The sequence below is a fragment of the Pogona vitticeps genome, chromosome 4 (assembly GCF_051106095.1).
Source record: "Pogona vitticeps strain Pit_001003342236 chromosome 4, PviZW2.1, whole genome shotgun sequence".
Taxonomy (NCBI): Eukaryota; Metazoa; Chordata; class Lepidosauria; order Squamata; family Agamidae; genus Pogona; species Pogona vitticeps.
Window position 1 is genome coordinate 98,275,633 of NC_135786.1, and position 22,278 is coordinate 98,297,910.

Consider the following 22,278-nt stretch of genomic DNA (forward strand, 5'->3'; position numbering starts at 1 on the left):
TTTAACATCTCATCTTGCATTTTAATTTCAAGCAAATAATCATACATTTTCTTAATTACTTTATCATTTGAGCCTAGCAGTAGTTTGTTGAATATCGTTTGTTATGTGTAAAAGCCCTCTATATTATCTTTTCTATACCTAAATTCCACTTGTGCTCTGGACCACCAGTCTAGATATATGTGGCCCTAATAGTCACAACTTACTAGTCTTCCAGCAAAAAGAAAAAGTTCTGTTGAAGCTGAGTGAGTCTCAATATGAGTAATAACAAGTACACTTCACTTAGTCCAATTTAGAAACATGGAAGCTATTAAAAGGATGCCTAATTTTGTTCTTACAGTGGGTGTTAGTAATTGGCTAATTGGATTAAAAATCCTCCCAGAACCTAGACAGGGAACTCTGGGCAAATTTGTCTTCCAAAACTTAGGAACAATACTGATCTTATTCACAGGCTTTTAGAATTTTAAGAAAAAAATGTGGGGGAGGGAGAGAAGGAGAGAGATTTGATTAGCTCTGTCTGAATAGCAACAGCCATCTAAGATTTCAGTTAAAGAAACTTGAGATTATCTATCTGCAGAATCCAATTTTCCACCACAGGTCACAGAAACCCTTTAGAAAGACAAATATTTGTATTTGTTTTGAGGGGAAAAATGCTAATCAAATTCATGTACCACATCCTGTAATTGTGTGTGTCACTGACATGGCTAAACAGACATAAACAGAAGCTTCTTTCCTCAGCCAGTGAGAAGACCAAAAAAGGTTTTAGAGATGTGTCTTCTATTTCCTGATGTTTTTCCCCTGACTAATGAGAGCCTTTTATACATGAGATTCAAAGGCTATAAGCTGGAACATGAAAAAAAATATTTCTTAGGTCTACAATTCTCAGGGCCAGGTCACGGACTAGGCAAAGTGTATTTTTTCCTTCTACCCTGTTATTTTTCTGGGCAATGCAATTATTTCGGTGTTGTGTGCCTGAGAGAACAGACATGAAAAGCAAGCTGTGCTGTCTCCACTCAATTTGCCAATTGTAGATTGAGAAACAAGCTTGTGTTAGAATAAACAGACAATCTTTTCCTCTTAAGAGAGCATTGCTTCTAGATAAGAAACCAGCATCAGAAACCCCAACCAGCATGTCCAAAGGCTCTGCTGAGCAATGAATTTTTGGATTTGTACTGAGTAGCAAACTTCTCTCCTGAAAGCCATTTTAAACTAGCCATTTTGATTTTGAAGAAACAGCAGTCTGCAGAAGAAAATGTATAGTCTGTAGGTAAGAGATACAGTATGTCACAGAGAAAGAAAAAGAGAAAACCACTTAGGCTCAGATGGGTTCAGATGGGTTCAACCTGTGCATATTTTTTAGTCCATTTTCTGGTCTCAGTTGCATGAATGAGACAACTTAACTTCTTATGAGCACAGTTCATCCACTGCAACCCTGTCTTATCTGGAAGTTTAATAAGGCTATGGTACATTTAAACAAAAGGGCTGTAATGGATAGTAATATTTATATTGAAATATATCCATTGATTGCAAGAGGTGTAGAGTGGTAGAGTCAATCCATTATTGTCTCATTACCAGTTTCTAAACAAGCGATAATAGCAGCAAGTTTTAATTATTTAGAAATGCACTAAGTGGGTTTTTAGCACACTCGAACTCTCCATCATTTCAGAGGAACAGTCTGCCTCTTCAGCTACATACACAATTTACTGGGTGAAATAATTTTGTGCAGTTAATACAAATGGCATAAAGTGAATTAGTAGTTTGAAATTAACCTTTTACAGGCTTCAGTCCAGAAAGCGGATTCACAGAATATACTAAACAGAGCATACATTATACACTGTTCACAAGTTCACTGACTTGACAGGATTACAAAACCTTTCATTTTAAAAAGGCATATTTAAAATGTTTTGTTACAGATCCATCTAAACTACAGGATCTAATTCTGTGCAAGTTATGCATTTAGGCTGCAATCTGTCAAGTTCAATGGGAGTTTTCACATTTCATCCTGTAGGAGCAGCATCTTGCCCTCTGTAATCTCTTTCTCTAGAAGCAGGTAACATCTTCAGCTATTTATGATACACTGAATGCTTGTTGGCACAGTCAGTAACCAATATGATCAGTTGCTGAAATCCCACCTTCTACAAAAACAAAAAATAATAAATAATAAAAAAATTAAAAAGTGAAAGGATCAAGTTTATAGTTGCAACAACAGCAGCATGTCAGTTATAACTGAGAGCAACTCCACACTGATATTTAGTAGTGAGTTATGCAAAATCTGATCCTCCACTTAGTTAAATTAGGAACTTTGGATTTAGGCAGAGTAGACTCCCATTGAAGACAATAAGGCTACAATTGGCCAAAATGGTAGGATTTAGATTTAATTGGGTTGCAACAATCTAATTGCTCAATCTGGATTGCCTGGCATAATGGCCATCATGCTTATGGCAGCATCACTTTACATTATGTGAAAATGATCAGGACTTCAGTCATGGAGTAAATAAATAAAAATATATGTTTAACAGTCTTCAAAATTTATCTAGATTGTATTATTGCATTCCAAGTGGGATTTTAAGCCGCACCATGAATATCTAGCTACATAAGAGGTACAGACATAATCAGGATTAAAGCAACCATAACCTAAATGTCTTTTATAAATAATTACACTTTGATGAATAATTACATATATTTCACTTGTTCACAGGTGTTATTATAGACAAGGTAAAGACCTCTGTGTTGTGAATGCAGGTTATCCCATCAATTACAATTTGCTGTCATGACAGATACTAACAACATACCTAGCAGTTTCCTATTAAGATTTATCGAGCTGTAAATGCACCCTTAGTAATTCAGATTTACTAATCCTCCATTATTTTGAACATTACATACAAGTTCAGCTTCTAAAATCTGTAAATGGCACCACTAAAGACCATGGGAGAACAAATACGCTGAAGGTTAAGTATATTGCTGTTTGCCAAATCACAATCTTCAAATATAATTTTGTGAATAATTGGGCTGAAATGTTTTCACCTCTGAAACCACTGGGAACTTTGCCCATTTCATTTTCAGTGGATCCAGACTGCTTCTACCTTAAGGTTTATATAGGCATTACAATCACACTTCCTACAAGGAGAGAGGACAGGCACATGTATGTCAGTTCCCTAACTCCCACTTTTTGCATCATCTCTGCAGTGTTGGGGGAAGAATGTCTGAAGCAGAAAGCCATTTCCACTCAAAAAGGCTCTTGGAATAATGTAGAAACCTTGGAAATCTAATTATTATGTAGAGACCCTCAAGATGCGAGATGGTACCTGCATGAGACATCAGCCATCAAATATGGCAAGAGTGCATGAAGATCATCAAGAGAGGCCATTTTCTGGGTCCCACCACCTTCACATGTATGTTTGGTGGGGACCCAGGACGGGGCCTTCTTTGATGCTTCCAGACTCTGGAACTCCTTCCCATGGCAGGCCAAGCTAGCCCAGTCTTCACTGCCCTTCCTCAAGGAGGTAAAGACCTTTTTCTTCAGGCAGGCTTTCCTTTAAATGACTGCTTGACAAAGCAGGGTTTTTTTAAGGGATTATTTTATTCTGTTGTTTTACTCGTGTTTTCAATATTGTTCTTATTTGTGATTTTTAAAATAGATCTGTTTAATATTTTTAAATTTTGCAATAATTTATTATTTAGCTTTTAACTTCATTTTAAAAATACTGTAAGCCACCTTTGATTCATTAGAAGAAAGGCAGCAAATAAATAAATAAATAAATAAATAAATAAATAAATAAATAAATAAATAAATAAATAAATAAATAAATAAATAAATAAATAAATAAATAAATAAATAAATGAGAATGGAAATTGAAAGATGTAAAGCTATAGCATGCTCATTCATGTTCTCTTTATTCCACACAGTGGTACAGAAGAAGGAGGCTGCATGGGCAGTTGTCTCTATTGTGAAGGATTTTATCACCAGCACTGATTGCCTTTGCTGATGTGTTACTACTACTTTGTTGTATTGGTTCCTCTATTTTGCAGGCTACTTTGAAATACTTTATTCTTAATTATAAATAAGAAACCCAAAATTTTCAGAGGTACCATTCATCTTGTCAGCAATTTTTTGTGAAGCTTTCCACTTGTATCTATACAACTCACTTCTGCCTCATTCCTTTTTTAAACAACAACGACAACAACAGATGAACAATTTGCAACATTCAAATTAAAAACCAAACCAAACTTATTTGGCAGGCATTTTAGTTACTTTGAAGAACCAGGACAAGAGAATATAATTTTTTTAAATGCAACTTAAATAGTTAACTGCTTTTTTGGCCCCATTAATGATAACATGAATTAATTACTTTTTAAAGAGTGAATTTTCCATGCTCTGGGAAGAAAAGAAAAGGGGAATATTATAGGTTAAGCAGCACCACTGGAAAAATGCTTCCTTTGAGAAATAAATCTTTAAAATAATTCTTTGTTTTATATTTGCTTGTTGTAGAAGGGACAGCATAAATAGGACACAACATGAAGACCATTTCAATACACTCTGTGATTAAATATTATACAGGAATATGTACTACAAGGGTTTTGCTTGTTACTATGAGAAGCAAATTAGTGACCAAACAAGAGCTCTTGATTGTTCAATGGTCCTTTATTACTGTCGGCATCTGAGGTATCCTGGTTCACAGAAACAGTACACTTGAAGGAAAATGAGATTCAGGGAAACATAATTCAACGACATTTGTCATTTATTTAAGTCTCTAACTAATGGCTGGTTACCCTCATGTAGCATTTCACTAAATTAAAATACACAAAGGTAAAGTATATTACTCCTTTCAGTGCAGACCAAATGTAAAGTGCACTTACATTTCAAATTAACTAGCGAGAGCAATAGTCATCAGTCACACTACAATTCTAATAGTTTCAATGCTGAGCTTTTACCTACAGATAATCATATGTTCTGTTTTCATATCTGTAGAAATAGGAAAGATGTGGAAAGAATGAGCAGAAAAATCTTTTTTTTAAGTTACCTTTGTATTAATTTTCATAATTACATATGAAATCTTTTATCAAATATTACACGTCCAACACATGTTATGTGCAACAGATTCTTTGACTGAACCACCTCCTGAACTTCTCTTAATAGAATGTTAGCCTCATGAGGCATACATCCACAAGGCTCATGAAGGTATCACAATGTGTGCAGGATTGAGTCACTGGCATGCAAGCTAGCATTCTGTCTTAATGTCCAGACATTTTCATGTGAACTGTACCTCACTCTATCCCCAGCATCTGGGAAGTACCTCACTGTAAAGTGCCCTTGAACTTTGTAGGTTACACTTCCTCTTTTGGTAGACTAATCACCCTTAGGACCATTTAGGACCACATTTTGACAGTGGGCTATCTCCCCCCCCCAGGACTATAGTTGTCAGATTTCCATGCTGAGAGGATTCTGGCAGCTGCTACAAGAAAATGTCTTATACTGAACCCACTGGGCCATTTAGCTTTGTATTGTAGTCTCGTTCTCCAAGGCTTCTGTTGGGTAGTGCCTGGGAATCAACCCTGGACCTCCTACATTTAAACCGTGCATTCTATCAATGGGTGCCTGTGGCCTCTCCCTGAAAGCTGCACTATATTTTAACAAAGCTAACTCCAGTACAGTGGTGCCTCACTTGACGACGTTAATCCGTTCCAGCGAAATTGCTGTAGAGCGAAATCGTCATCAAGCAGGGGAAAAAAAACCATTGAAACGTATTGAAAACTGCTCAATGGGTTTCAATGGGCTAAATACCTAATCGTTCAGCGAAGATCCTCCATAGGGCAGCCATTTTCCGGTGCCTGTCTTGTGAAAAATTCATCCTAAAAACAGCGGGGAGCCATTTTGCACAGTGGGCGGCCATTTTGAGAGCCGCCGATCAGCTGTTTTTAAACCATCGTTAAGCGAAAAATCAGTTCTCGAAGCAGGGAACCGATCATCGTAAAGCGATTTTCTCCCATTAAAACATCGCAAAAACCTCATTGCCAAGCGATTTGTTGTTTAACGAGGTAATCATTAATCGAGGCACCACTGTACTTAATGCCACATATCCTTGCCCTATTCAAGTGTTGAAAAGGGGTTAAATCAACATATGAGAAAAAGCACCTGCTAGTCTTAATTCCTCTGCCATTGCTTTGCTTCCATCAAAACAATGCCTCTCCTGTGCATGGAGGGCCTCCATGCGAGTCAGATCCTTGAAAAATCTTTGTTCTGGCTCATGTGGAGACCTGCCAGACATAAAAGTTCTGCTTTTTTGTTCAGAACTATTTCTTCTTATTGGAGCAAAGCAACAACAGGGGGTGGAACAAGCAACCCACCCTTCTTCATTTAATTATTTAAAACTTTTTCTACTGTTTAAAGAGTGATCTTGCAATAAATTTCATAAGGCAACAGTGTGTCATGTAAAAAAATACTTCATTTTGTCAGTTTCCAATCTAGTGTTAACTTCATTGAGAAACCTGGCATTCTGATACCATGAGTGAGTGTGAAAAATGTATGTGTTCATTTAATCGAAGTCAGATGTTTCATGTAATCTAAGAACATCCGGTCAGATATTCCATTTATGTATAATCTCAGAGCTATCCCAGCATAATCCTAGCTATTTCTTCCACCTCATGATATTTACAAGATTTAAAAATTAATTTTCTGTCATTACAAAAATCAATACAAAGGGAACTTTAAAAAAAAAGTTTCTACTCTTTCCACAGCTTTCATATTTTTTACAAATTGCTAATGTCAGCCTTGTGAGTCATCTTTTTTTTTTAGTTTAAAAATAACAAGGAAACTCAAGCTTCATTTTTCCTTTGTAATAAAGATGTTCCTACCATCTTGATCATTTTGGATGCTGAGGAAGTCTATGATTTAACACTTCCCTGAATTCATTACATAGCCTGAGCCTCATCACAGGCTGAAATTCTGTTTGCAGGGCTATGTTGGGTAAAGCTGATGATGTCATCCTCTATGATAATTTTTTTTTTTTTTGGAAGATTTTTGATTCGTATCCTCAATGATCCAGAGTCCCCTGTGGGATCTCTTTCATTCCTGGGAAGCCAATGGAGGCTGCGAGATCGAGGGACATCCTTAATTTCCCAAAATTGCTGCTACCAAAATGATTTTATTGTCAGCAGCAACACTGGAGTATAAAGAATTCCCTCCAGTCTTGCAGTCCTCAGCAGTTTCCCTATTAAGGGCTATAAGGAATCCCAAGGGAGCCTCAGGATCTTCAGGGGTGGAATGGGGGAGGGGATCTTACATTTCTGAAAAATCACTGTTACTGATGATATCATCAGCCTTCTGCAGTTCATCTTACAGAAAAGGATTTCAGCCAATGCCTGTGAGTTTTAGCCTCTCGCCTGTACAATTAACTTAGTTTGCTGGGTTGTTTATAAAGAGACATGCTTGGAAGACTCTTCTAGACAAAACATCCACAACTTGGTTCCTTTCGAATGGATTACAGGTTCCATCATCGCCCTGATAGTATGACCACTGGGTATGCTAACTGCATTTTATGTTCAGACTGGAGGGCACCAGAATGGAAAGATAGCTCAGTACTAGATGCATTTTCATTGATACTTTTTCTCAGTATTAATTTGTAAAAAATATTGCTAACAATAGAAACTGAAACAATGATTTTATCTTCATTTTGTAGGGGAAGGACAAGCCCAAGAAAGAATACCTGAAGACCGATGGGTCCAGGAGGACCAGGGAAGCCTCGTGGGCCTTCATCACCTTTCTGTCCAAACATTCCTTGCTGTCCTCTTGGGCCAGGCTCTCCATCACCTCCCTACCAGGTTAAAACAGATACAGTTTTCAACAGATTGCACACATTTAAAGCATATGATGTCTCTAAGTAGAAATCAGAGGACATCCCACCAATATAAATTGTGTTCTGATCCTGAATTATATGGTGCTGAAACTAATGAAATCAAGTTTCATATAATACATTTATTTATTATTCAACGGTAATATTTCTATTTCACCTCATTTGTGACTATTTTAAACAGATTTACAACAACAGCATAAAACAATATGATCATCCAATAAAACCACAATAATACAGTTCATGAAAAGTCATGCCTTGGCAAAAAGATTTGCTTTCAAGTAAAGCCCCAAAACATGTTGACTTCAAGGCTGATGTATTGTGGAGGGGAGATTATTTCATGGGGCTGGATCATATTTTTTCTAATTACTGTATTTAATGCTTGACCTATAGCATCTGTTGTACTGTTATATTACTGTAATTTTGGAAATTTATTTGCATATGTAAGCTCCAGAAAGACAGGATACAAGTTCTTCTACAAATAAAATAATACTGTGGTTGGAGTAAGACTCAGTGATCAAAAAGAGAGCTACATTCATTTTATAGTTATGGTGAACATAAGCATTGGGTTCTCCAGATACAATTAAACAAAGTGGCCCAGTCAAAATCAAGTTGCCAAATGAGATTTTGTTATGAACTTTATTGATTAATGCCGATAATGCACTAGGAGCTGGCAGGTGTTGGTTAAAGGGGGGTTATGCTAACAGAAACATGCACACACACATATTTCTAGCTTTTTAAACTCTTAATTCCTCTGAGCAAATTGCTCATGGTAATGTAGGGAAGAAACCTTGCAGAGTTAACACTGCAATTCCATAAGCTATTTTAAAAAAAACCCGAACACAACCACTTATTTCAGTTGCATTTAAGCAACCTAACTGTGCTAAAGTCTGCACTCTACTTCATCCTGGCAAATAATTCCATAAAAGTTGCTAACTTGCAGAACAAACATTTTAAATTATAAAATGGAGCGAGTGTTCAGCTGCTTGTCATGGTAATGCCATAGGATGATTCAACAAAACAATATCCCAACTGACAAGTTTTAACTGAAAGAATAACATTTGCTGATCTGAATGTTGATAAAATACAGTGAATCACAATACAGGCACTGTCTTTCAAAGCAATCTGAACTAAAACAACAAATTGTACATTTTATTGACAGGTTGGAAGAGTTACTGTACTTTTTGGACTATGACTCCCAGAATACTCCAGGCAGAACTGTAGTGAAAAACCAAAACCTTTTCCCATCTTTGATCTTATTGCTCTGGAATGTATTAGAAAAAGTTAAGTGAAAAAGCCATCTGATGAGTGAGAAATTATTCTCATTCCATGTGCACGCTAGAAGAAAAAAAAATGGAAAAGCAGTCTGTATGTATTTCACATTCTGGACTCACCGTGGCCCAAAAAGAACATCTGATGACCTTTAAATGCTATGAATCAGCTTACCCAATTACTAATTGAACAGTATTTTTTACTTTGACACTAACTTCTGATATGATTATGCAATAGAAGAAAAGGGCCCCTACTGCTAAACCTAAGCTAGAAATGCTAACTATAGCCACACATCTCTGAAACATCAGCAACAGGAGGCCTGGAGCAGATTCACACCTAACATGTTCATTAGTTGATGAATGCAACATCAAATCACACATTCAATGTGGGAATGAAATCTTAACACCACAGGTAGAATTTCCAGATTATTGAACATCATCTGTTTCTAGTGGCACCTACTTATGATATTCAAATATCTGTCATCAGTCATCAAGTGATGGGGGAAAACAGCTCCCAGCAAGGTCTATTCCATTTGAATTCAATAGTGTGTCCTGGAATTCATTAAGCCAAAGTCCAACATTTTGCCCATCTTCATGTCTTTGAAACTTTAACTCATGTAAGATTGAAGCTGCAGAGAACTGACTTTAAGACAGCAGCTGGTAGCCAGCATGGGGCTGCACAGAATCAGACGCCTTGAGGATGTGATTTAAGATCTTCTCCAGTTTAAGCTACATAAATTATGCCCAAAGTTTTTGGTCTAACTAATGAGAATTCAGGAACAAGGACTCATTGGTTATGCATAGTGAGCAGAATACTTACAGCTATACCTGGAGCGCCGACAGGACCTTGAAGACCTGGTGGTCCAGGAGGGCCCTGAAAGGAAAGGAAAAGAAGGTAATGCTGGCATCTAAAATCAGATGTGCAGTTGCTCCACAGGGAGGGGTTTGGTATTTTGCATTATTCAAGCCTAATAAGCACCTCTGCATTTCTTTTGAGAGATGGTACTGTTACTCTTAGGTCTTTTACATTCAGGGCAGTCAAGCGTTATTTGCTCATCTCTGAAAGCCTCAGACTTGCTTGTCTACAATACACTGGAAACTGACATTTATCAAAGGTAATTAGGCTTGCAGTATTTCAGGATGTTTAAAGGAAGATTTCTGTTCAAACATGAATCATGACCTGTCCTGGCTTTTGCAGAACTAAAAATACATTAGACCTTTCTGAAATTTCTAAAGAAAGGGGGAAAAAAGCCTAATTTCATGATATATCTCCAAAATAAATGTTTTTTTTTTTTGCTAAAATCATATTCCATCATCACAAACTCTCCTTGTGCCTGCACAAGTTTTGATATTAAATATTTATTTGTTTGTTTAAAACATGTTAAACTTATGTGTGCAGGTCAAAAGGCACCCAGAACAGCTTATGTAAGTAAATAAAAAAGGAACAAGACTTCCCAGACTCTCAGGGATCCATAATATTGATTGATTGATTGATTGATTGATTGATTGATTGATTGATTGATTGATTGATTGATTGATTGATTGATTGTATTTATACCCTGCCTATCTAGTCATTTCGACCACTCTAGGTGGCTAATACACAACACAAAATGAAAAAGGCATGAAGGAGGAAGAAAGGTGGGGGTTTTGTGTGGTTTTTTTTAATCAAACACATTGGATTAGAAACCCTTCCATAGACAAGCACCACAAATGGAGCTGCTTTCACAGTAGAGTTTGTTGCTTCTCATCCCCCTTTCTGCTGCAGGCTTGACAGAATGACTACTGTTTGGTGACACCTGAAGGGAAGGAAAAGCCTATGACAATTAGCCTCTTAAGAGAGCCAATGGACTGGCTTTGCTCCTCACCTTCACTTTGGCGGCAAACCGAGGGAATGCCATGTGCAATGCATCTGTGTAAGATGACTTACGTCACCCTAGCAAATAGCATTAGGAATATAGTTGGTTTTCAGCTAGTCCTGCTTAGACATGTAAATAAAAAGGAATCTAAACTGATACTTGGGAACTGTCCCCATACTTAAAAAAAACACCTAAACAATTTCTCCCAAAAATCTATGTTCTTTTTAACCTAAATTATTTTTCTGAAAACATTCCCTTTATGATTTCTCTTTAATTAATAAAAGTAAATTAAGACTTGAATGCATTGCAGTAAAACTTCTTTTTAATCAGAAAAACTGGCATGTGTGCTTACATAAAGACTAAATGTATTAGAGTAAGAACAGTAGCAGGCTCAATGGTATAGGTATCTGGCGGTGGAGCCAGAGGTTAGGAGTTCAATTCTCCACTGTGCCTCCCCGACAGAAGCCAGATCCAATAACCCATAGGGTCCCTTCCAGCTCAGCATAAGGGGCCTGTTGATAGTATTTCTCATAAGGAAGGAATACTTGTTTTGAAAACTTGTAAAGCAGAAAGATATTTCACACCATGCCTCTTTTTTTTTAGTTTTCTTTGATTAAAACAGCTTTATCCCATCAAAGAAATGTCCAAAGGGACTGATAAAACAAAAACAGAACAATAATAGCAAAGCATCCATCATCAAACAGTTTGTCAGCTAGCAGCAAGGTTCACAGCAAGACAAACTGAAAAGCAATTACAGCAGCAAGATAGCTTAAATAGGCGAATGTTTTAAAAATAGCAGATCAGCCACATATACAAACAGACTGCATGGGGCTAGGCTACCAAATTTCCAAATGTCATTTTGGAATAAAAACAATTTCGTAGTATCTGCCAGAAATCTAGAAGGACCCAACGTAAACAAGCCTTTTGTGTGGGCTTCAATGAATTTGATTGCCACCCTTGCCATGCTGAATGCTGTGCCAGCCCCAAGGTTGGGTGGAAGGCTGGGGATTGTTTGGCAGTTTTGAGTGATTCAGCAGATTCACACTGCAGGATGAAGTCATTCCAAAGTTTTGGATGCCAGCCCCAAACACAATATAATAACAGGAGTAATTCCTCGCTATTAGATGAAAATGTCTTTTTTAGACAATCTGCCTGCTGATGAAGAAGTTGGCTCATGGAGCATTTTCCATGACAAAGGCTAAACGTTGAAGCCAGCGGAGCCTACTCTACTCCTCTTTCCTCAATCTGGTTTTTAAAAAAATATCAAGCACCATTAAGCTAATTCTGACTTATGGCAACCCTTTTCAGGGTTTTCTAGGTAGAGAATACCTACCATTCCCTTCTTCTGGGGGCAGCTCTGGGACTGTGCAGCTTTCTCAAGGTTATATAGGCTGGCTGTCCTTCCAGGAGGAACAGTGGTGAAGTGAATGCACAACCCCTTGCTCTACAGTCAGATATAGAGCTATCCAGTCAGCTACCTGGATATGGTTAAGAGTGTGTGCAAATGTACACAATCAAGAGGCTGCAGGATCAGGATTCTGCCTGCTTTCTTCTTAATAAAAAGCTCTGGCAGCAGAGAAATTGGAAAATAAATAACGCTGTAATTTAAACATGCTACAAAGGAATATGAAGCCCTATTCCTTTACTTCTACTGGCTTGAAATGTCAACAGTTCTCCAAAACATGGCCTTTTTCTGGCTTGCTCAGCATATTGGTTTCTGATACATGTTTCCATTCACTCGCTTATTCATTCTCAAGCAATAGAAAGGCAATATAGTAAAGGCAAGAGCTAGAGAAAGAAAAAGAAAATACTCACATTTTCTCCCTTGTCACCTTTACTCCCCTTCTGACCTGGTTCTCCAATTTCACCCTATAACAGAAAGAAATAATATTAAATTTCTCCCATAGAAGGGCTTGTTTCTCAGTTAACTAGGCTTAGTATTGAACTACCCTTAAATGTCACCTTATTATTCTGCCTCCCATATGCCATTGTTTTATGAGTGAAGGCCTGAGGAGGGCAATTGTGCATTGATCAGTCACATTTTGGTATGATAAATTAGTACAGCTATTGACTGCAACAGCTGAAGGCACAACATGCCCTCCTGTTGAAATCTATTCTAATTGGATTTTAAATGAAGGAAATAGCGTTGTTTTTCATTTTAGCCCCTTCCATGTCTCCATCAATATAAAGTGTCCCTAATTGTGATCAGTGGAAAGGCAACTCAACATGATCACAATTTGAATTATAAGCAAATGGACAAATAAATATTCTTGACTTTGTAAGAGAACAGACAGATTCAGACAATCACATCTCAGACTTATAAGCTGATATACAACCTAGAGTTTTGTCAAGTACCTTTACTTTTTCCTTTGAGAAGAGTGCTGCTAAATAATACCTTTACTTAACAGTTGTTTCTCATTTGATCATTTCTCATTTTATCCAAACTGAGAAATGATGACTCTCAGCTGCAACACATGACATCATCCTAAACCACCGTTTGAATATCCTGACTTGCTTTAAAATTCTGTGTGCACTGTGTGCCATAAAGCTAGAACCAACTCATAGTGATCCTAACAGGGCTTGCAAGTTAAGCAAGACATTTAGGAAGTAATTTAGCAGTGCCGCGCCATGAGTTTTCCTGGCCAAAACAGGGATTTCAAACTTGGTTTCTTGAGAGCTAATCTATAATTGTATCCACTACATCACACTGGGTGGAATTCTAGTTCCAAAGGTGGTAGCCATTAAGTCCCAATTCAGATGGAGTGGAAAGTGTTGGTAAATTGCTGTGCCACATGCACCAAAACAGGATAAAGAAAATGCTGCGTGATAAACTATTATTCATACCTCAACTTATTAAAGTGAGATGCAATAGTCTGAACTGGGCCAGAGGGAATGAGTTAATGTATCATCTTAACTGCATAACTGGAGGTTTTCCAACACACAGAGGAATAGCAAGGGAAGTACTTGCATGGGAGCAGCAGTGGAAAGACAGAGAATGTTCAACCCTTTCATACCAATGTTTCCTTTGCAATTCCTCTTTCAAGCTGGGTTCCTAACTGTTCCCTGGATAACTGGGAATGGTACAGGTTGGAATTCAGCAGAAAAGGAACTGCTGCCTAGTTTCTGGGCAAGTGGAAGATCCGATAATGGAAGCATCTCTTTTCCACTCAGCTTCTCTCACAAACACAATTCCTGTACCCAATGCATGACTGAGAATCCTGGTGCTCCAGAGCACAGACAGAGTTCTGACTCCTGTCCTCTGAAGATGCCATCCACAGAGACTGGTGAAACGTTAGGAAGAAAAACCTCAAGAACACGGCCAGACATCCTGAAAAACCTACAACAGCAATCGGATCCCGGCTGTGAAAGCCTTCGAAAATCCTGTGCTTGCTTCTGACTATCTTATTCTGCCCTCTGATTCTCACAGACTGTTATCTATAGCTCTATCAAGAGCAAATATTTCCATATAGGCACCAGAGTACTGGGAACCAACACAAATATCTCTGCCTGAGGGGATACATATTAGGTTCTTTGTGATGTAGCATTCTCAGTCCCAATTTGTGCTGCATTGAGATCAGACCTGACAGGTTAGCACCTAGAAGAAATAAGTGAGTAACAAGCGGTTCTTTATGTATACATAGAACACAGCCTATCACAAATAATACAGAACATCCCTATCAATATAATATGGGATCCTTCAGGGATAGATGTTATAACTATTTAGGCCCACCCTGATTAGTCATTAAATAAGCTCATCCACAGCTTCATTCATGAGGTCCTGTGATTTGCATAGGCAGCTTCTGAAGCAACTAATTGTCAATAGCCAACTGAGCATAACACTTCATGCCAGCAAAGAAGTTGATTCTAGTCAACAATGTCTCTGGTGGTTTTTGTGGGGGTGGAGTGGTCTCTTGTTTGGTAATCCCATTATTACAGGAAGGAAGGAAGGAAGAGTGAACCTGAAGTTCTGAATGCTATAGCAACCATTAGATTAATACTTAATAGTCACCACCACCAACTGACCTTGTCTCCATCTTCTCCAGGAGAACCAGCTGGACCAGCAGGGCCAGGAAGTCCTACAGGTCCTTGTATTCCGTCACGTCCTGCTGGACCCTGGGGGCCTTTTTCACCCTGTTTTCAATAACAAAATATTATCCACATTTGTATAAGTGAGTAAAGGATCATGGAGAATATTGAACTTATCAAAGGAAACCAACCAGCCAAGGAAGTCAAGCATCCACAATTGTTTTAATACTAGTGAGATGAATTTTAATCAGTTGATCCCAATTATCCATATATCAGTTGCACTTTGCACTTACTGAAGCTCCAGTCTTCAAAGGCGGCTCCATGTACAATAAACTGCAAGAGTCTAAATTCTAATTATTCAGCAAATGCTGTATTTATAGTTTTCCCAAATGATTGCAACAGACAACCTGCACATGTAAGCTGTGAGGACCAGAGTCTCAGATCCTGCACTGGCTGTAGTAGGATCCTTTCCAGTTTGCTCCAGAGTAGAGATGAGCACAAGTCACTGGTTCATGCAGTTCGTGCCAGTTTGTCGTTTGGGTGAACAGGTGTTTGGCACTTCCCAGCCCCGCCCCCTCTGGCAGGTGCCCACTCAGAGGCAGCGTCCTGGCCTCTGTGCCCTGCCTTCTCTAGGTGCTGTCTTGGAGTACGCACCTGCTGGAGAAGGCAGAGCTGGGGAGCTCTGAATACCTGTTTGTCCAAAGGACGAAAAATGGCATGAGCTGCCGAACCAGTGGTTCATGCCCATCTCTACTCCAGAGATATTTTTTTTAACTTAAACCTGACAAATGTGAAGGCCATCGTTCCACATGGGAAGATCCAATCCACAATATTCAAGTTTTCTAAAAAACTTTTCTCCTTGATGCTCACTCAGTCAACATAAGGACTCATACATATAAATTACAACATCTAAAATGGGACACTGCAAAAACACTTAAATTGTTACAGAAAGCATTGTCTGCATTTCAAGTTTTCAATCCCTTTTGTGATAAGTGCATTATAAATAACAGACAGAAAATAGAAATGAGAACACCGATAATACAACCCGTGGGAGATTACACATATAAATATAAATGGAAATATATGAAAGGAGAATAAAAATATCACAAATACAACTTTCCAATCTTATAGCTGATGAGATAAATGTTGTCCATATTCTGTAGTTAGCATAATGTCCACTAAACTGAGGGTGGAAGGGAAGGAGACACAATATCATTTAAGAAGGCTTGCATGGCTAAGAAATCTGAACAGAAGGCATCTGTACTACAACATTTTTCTGAAACTCCCAATTTTGTTTTGAAATAAAAAGACTGGGTTAGAGACAGGTAAAGTTGTATTCAGGCCTCATTCAATGGAACTTCAAGAAGCTTTCTATGGCTACAATCCCAAATATTTGCAACAAATACTAAACTGATGGTTGTTGTGGGTTTTTTCGGGCTCTTTGGCCGTGTTCTGAAGGTTGTTCTTCCTGATGTTCCGCCAGTGTGGCTGGCATCTTCAGAGGACTGGAGTCGGAACTCTGTCTATCCTCTGTTGCTGTTTGTTGGATAGTTCAGTGTTTATAGCTGTGGGAACAGCTTTTGTCCTTTTCAGGAGATAGGGTGATCAGTGTGTTTTTGTTGTGGATGTATTGTTGTGATAAGTGGGAGAGATTATCTGTCACTGTAGTTGATGGGTGTCTTTAGCTGGTCTCTTTTGTGCAATGATCCCAGGCCCTTGTGGCTGGGTAGACTTTGTTAACCTTCTGCAGGCTGTATTTTCCAGTGATGGAAGCCAGGCCATGTTCAGCTTCAGATTTTCCTCTTTTCTGTTGAAGCTATGCTGATGTTTATGGATTTCAATGGCTTCCCTGTGCAGTCTAATATAATGATTGCTGGTGTTGTCCAGTACTTCAGTATTTTGAAATAGAATTTCATGTCTCCCACTTATCACAACAATGCATCCACAACAAAAACACACTGATCACCCTATTTCCTGAAAAGGACAAAAGCTGTTCCCACATCTATAAACACTCAACTATCCAACAAACAGCAACAGAGCATGGACAGAGTTCCAACTCCAGTCCTCTGAAGATTCCGGACACAGAGACTGGCGAAACATCAGGAACAACCTTCAGAATATGGCCAAAGAACCCGAAAAACCCACAACAACCATCAGATACCGGCTGTGAAAGCCTTCAAAAATACAAACTGTTTGGTCCTTCCGAATTCTGTTGTTCTTTGTAAGAAACCTGGGGTTTCAAGGTGTACACACACTGTTCTACAGAAAAAATGTTTATTGATTTTAATTTGTTTTAAGGTGTGAAGAACTTTTTTTAAAAAAATAAAAAAATTAATTAAAAAATTATTTGAAGTATGCTGATAAACTTTTTCTGCTTTTTTGAATACAGAAACATTCTTATTTAACTGGAATTTTAGACTGAGATGCAAATTGCTGCTTAGGTTTTAGATTGAACTAGATGTTACTAAAAATACCCAATCAAACCCCTTCCACTGTAGTATTTAGTAAATCATATCAAGACCGGCACCATTATGCTATTTTTGGAGTTGAGGAAGCAGGCTTATACTGTGTTTGATGACTGCTCCTCCCACCCTAGTTGAGTCAACTGTCAATGGCTCTCCAGCAAGTGAAGCAAGACTCTCTTCTAGTCCCACCTGGAGTTCTGTTGTTTTGTTTGGTGGTTTCCCATAAAACACACACACACACACACACACACACACACACAAAACTAATCATGGCACAGCCCTGCTTACATTCCAGAACCAAATGAGATCACAGTGTACAGAATGGAATTTACCATAATGGTATTAACTAATTCTTGGCTGTGGTGAAACTTGAATCCAAGCCCCCGGAGTGACTGGGTCTTTAAAACTGTGCTTTAGACTGTGCTGCCAAGCCACCACATTAACACACTGGTTTCTGTCCAGCTGCATGGACTTTTGAAAGCTGGAAGTACCTGATGGGTTTCCCACCCAAGGCAAGTGGCAGCTGATGCCATGGAGTGAAACCAGGGCAACATTTGTGATAACATCACTAAGATATAATGAGCTAAAATAGAGGATGAGCAGGCATTGTTTGATTTGATAACATCTAATTCCTGCCCCGTGCACTGCTAACCCAGTGGGAATCTGAAACATCATCTCTGAACTACAAAATGGCTACAAAATGCTTTTTTCCCCAAAGTACTTAAGTAAAAGTGATTTGTTTGATAGGTCCCTTGCCATAGCTTTCCTTTATTAATGAGCTATCCTGGAATTTTTTCAGTACAGATGAAAATACTGTATGTAGATGTATTTTGAAACAGCATTGTTTAGTTTTTACTAGACAATACACATTTGTTTTTAGGTATGATTAACATATGGACTATAGCCAAAATCTAATTTTTAGGCCCAATCAGCACAGACTCGTTGAATTAAGTGCTAAATGGTGAGTCAACACTTATGTCAACCTTAGTGATTCAATAGGGTTACTTCAGTTGGGACAGCCATTTTGGTTCAATTAAACAGGTCATAATAAGAAGACATTGAAATTCTAACAGCAACCAAAACCTTCATATGAAAAGTCCACTCAAACTGCTTTGCTATGAGGGGTAATTCTTCACAAAGGATTTCACTTATGAGTTACATTTGAATAAAAAGACAGCAGAGGGTAGGAGTAAATGGTAATGAAATCCGATAAGAAAATGGGAAATAAAAGAGCACTTCGGAAAACAGAGCATTAGGGCACTAAGTTTAAATCAAAGCTGTGGTTTGACAAAATATTTTATAATCGAAGGCAGCCCCTATTGTTCTCATAATTATCAGCTTTGCTTAACCCTTCTCCCTAGGACTTAGGATTTGATAAAGTGTGACAAAAATGTCATTGAGTTTAATTAAATTTTTGCAGCACTGTATTGTAAATAGAAAGGGAGTATGCTAGGCACATATGAAATAGAAAGGTATTGGAGTGTGAAGAACTAACATTATTGGATATGAAAAGCAATAACTTCTGAAATACAGTATAGCAGTCTTACAGGCTTCCTTCAGAATAACTCACCGGAGCACCCTTTTCTCCCGCTGGTCCAGGAGGACCCTGAGGGCCTGGCCGTCCGGGTAAACCAATAGGGCCAGCAGTCCCTGCTGGGCCACGTTCACCAGGTGAACCCTGAAAAAACATACAAATGGAATGTATTAAACTGCCAAATGATCAGAATTGCTGGAACCCATGCAAATTCTTCCAGTGGAATGCCCCCACTCTCTGTGGTACAAGATGCAAAACGCTGCCTTAAGCTGATTTTAGACTATTAGCCCATCCCTCATAGTCTTTTATATTTTGACCTCCGGCAGTATTCTGAGATCACAGAAAGTTTCCTATAATCCCAAAAGATAAAGAACAGAAGGAAGAAGGAAGAGGACTACTGTACTATGTGGGAAATCAGTTCACCTCTTATTTTCTTATAGCTTGATTTTTTTTAAACCTCAAGTTCTTTCAATCTCAGATACGTGGTTTGCAAATTCTGACAATTACTTAATGAACTAAAATGGAATTCTCTCTCCAGTGGCCAGATTCAATCGCTGCAGCTAATTCCTGCCTGTAGAGTACCCTGCTGTTCTATATGTGTTAAAGATGAGGAGCCTCTTTTACAAAAGGGCAGCAAGCCTAATTCATTACTAATGTCATTGAACACACACGGGTCCAGACTTAGACTTTCAGGATCTAAGTACTTAAGCTTAGTCAGATGACACTGCCAATTCTAGATTCTCTCATATTCATTTTCTCTTTTAATTGTATGCTCTTGCCTTTCAGAATCTAAAGAAATTTGAGATTTTTTTTATAAGAATGGACTGAACAAAATTATTGCCCATAACTTAATCCTTTTAAGACTTTCTAATATTAGTAGGATATAAACCACTCACTTACACTGAATCAGATTATGGGTCCAACTAACACATATGGGTGTGAGACTTCACTGGCAAGGCAAATTGACTTGACCTGCCATCTCTTTTAATGCTGCATTTGGTTTAGATGATGATATGAGGCCCATGGATTTTTTCAGGACCAGTGCCCACTTTAGCCCTCAATTTGATGGAATTTGATATGCACTATGGATAGCCCATAGCCTCACTTCCTTTCATACCACCCACATGGCGATCCCTGACTCTCCTTTCCTATTTTTACTTTTGTCTGTGCAGAGGTGATCTAGTACTTAAACTAATGTATCAATGCTGCGATAAGGTGATTCAGTGCTAAACTTGGCAGTTTGTTCTTAAAATAATAAATAAACATAACTTGGGGGGAGATTAGGGAGAACGATTTTGGGGCTGGGTGTTTGCACTGTCTGAAAACATCACATCTCAGCTTAATACACTACCATAACACCGCCCAGAGTCACACACCCTGTCCCTTTGTAGAATTAAATAAAAAAATCAAACAGGGAAAACAGTGTTTGAATCGCTCTGGCTTTTAAAATGCAGATGCCCCCAGTGGCAGGGGAATATTCTCGGGACCAGAAAGAAAAACAGCTGATTCACATTTATCTTTGCATCATGAGATCATTGAAAAATACTTTGACTTCACACATGCTAATTGCGGATTTGTCAATGTATCTACCCTTAGTCCATCATATTCTGATTGGCAGCAGTCAAAATGCACACAAGGTCATCTCAGCCCTGTAACTGGAAAGCCTTCTTAGCTGGAGATGTCAAGGAACTAACCTAGCACTCTCTCAGCAATACCACTGTACATATTTATGGCAGCTGTTTGTCTGAATTATTCTATGAATCTCACATGAGAAATGTGGGAAGCTGGAATTTTGCTTCCAACTTCCAATGTTATGGGAGACAAATAGCTGCCATAATGTTAATACATAGAGCTGCCCACAGTTAGGACTACAGAAGACTACATTTTGAAGAGGAACATACAGTATTAAAATATCTCATCTGAAGTAACTATCTTCCTGGAGTCACAGACAAGATACTGTTTCATGTGACTGATTCTTTGCAATTCAGATGCACTGGTTTGAATCTATCTATTGGAATTTATCAGATTGAGAACGGATGATATCTCAATATTACTTTTTTCCTGCTCATGGACAGATCAGTCTACCATTCAGCATTATGTTAAGAGATATGCTTGTACATATCAGAAGCACAGAGGGAGTCTGAAAACATCTAGGAAACATCTTCCCTACAGGGAGGTCATCTAAATGCCTAGTCTATGGCTAGGTTGAGAATAGAAAGCATCCATTCTGAGACCATGCCACAACCCCTGGTGATGGTTAGTAAAATCACTATTTTCCATGCAGCTAGAGACATTGGGTACACTTGAAATGTTTAGCATAGCCTAGGGTATTGTGTTCAAATCCTGTCTCATATGCTACAAGGCCGATGAGGAACCAAAGGCCAGGAAATCTTCAGAGCTGATCCAGGGTATGTCAGAAGGTTATGGGAACTACATCCACTCAGGAAATTATTTGGTGCTCTTTTTTAACTCTTGAGGGCAGGTCTCACCTTGCCCCTATGATTTGCTATTGCCTGTACACTGAATTTAGAAACCATGTTTACGTATCATTATATCTCTGTCCTACATGATGATAAACATGTGTCCATCACAAAAGGATCTTACATTTGTAAGTGTACATTTCCCACTGTTTAGGGTTAAAATACAAACAATACACTCTGTCCCTGCTGAAATTAACTCCCAAATGCATGCTTTCTGTTTCATAAACTGGAACAAAGACATTTTCTTTGTAGAGGGAAAGGCCCCAGTATGTTAAGCTTAACAGTATCTAACCTGATTCAGACAGGAGTATTCCCCAACTCTATCTGGAGAGACTAGGTGCTGTACGAGGGACCTTCTCTGCACACAGTGCACACTCTGCCAAGGAGCTGTGACACACATATCCCAAATGCCAACAGAAACCAAACAAACCTCTGCAAAAATGCTGTGTTTAAATCAGCATTCAGATACACAACTGGAACATATACTATAGAAAGAGGCCCTTAGCTGGCAAAACCAATTTTACTGGCTCTTCAGTACCTGCTCAGCTAAAACTATGGTTCTGTTAAAAAACAGTTGCCAAGGAAGCAGGAGAACAGAATATTCTCTGATACAGAGACTGGAATAATTGTGTTTGTTTTGGGCATGTTTTTGTTTCTTTGTTTTGGTAGCTCAGCTCTCAGAATCTGGGAGTTAATGGCCATGTTGGCTGTAGGATTCTGAGATGGATAGGTCTGATTATGCGTAACAGGAATGTTCATTTATGGGCACAGATTGCTGATGCTTCTTTTTACCAAATATCAC

At 38.4% G+C, this 22,278-nt stretch overlaps 1 protein-coding gene across 5 annotated transcripts in view; it reads right to left on the reverse strand.

Annotated features, from left to right (window-relative positions):
- The window catches only part of COL11A1 (collagen type XI alpha 1 chain), a 280,302-nt gene that overhangs the window by 57,882 nt on the left and 200,142 nt on the right, over nucleotides 1-22,278 (reverse strand). For all 5 annotated transcript variants that reach the window (XM_072998040.2, XM_072998042.2, XM_020788718.3 and 2 more), the window contains 5 exons: nucleotides 19,033-19,140; nucleotides 14,995-15,102; nucleotides 12,787-12,840; nucleotides 9,936-9,989; nucleotides 7,701-7,808 (listed from right to left, as the gene is read on the reverse strand). In XM_072998040.2, coding sequence (XP_072854141.2) covers nucleotides 7,701-7,808; nucleotides 9,936-9,989; nucleotides 12,787-12,840; nucleotides 14,995-15,102; nucleotides 19,033-19,140 — 432 coding nt within the window. The remainder of the gene's footprint in view (nucleotides 1-7,700; nucleotides 7,809-9,935; nucleotides 9,990-12,786; nucleotides 12,841-14,994; nucleotides 15,103-19,032; nucleotides 19,141-22,278) is intronic.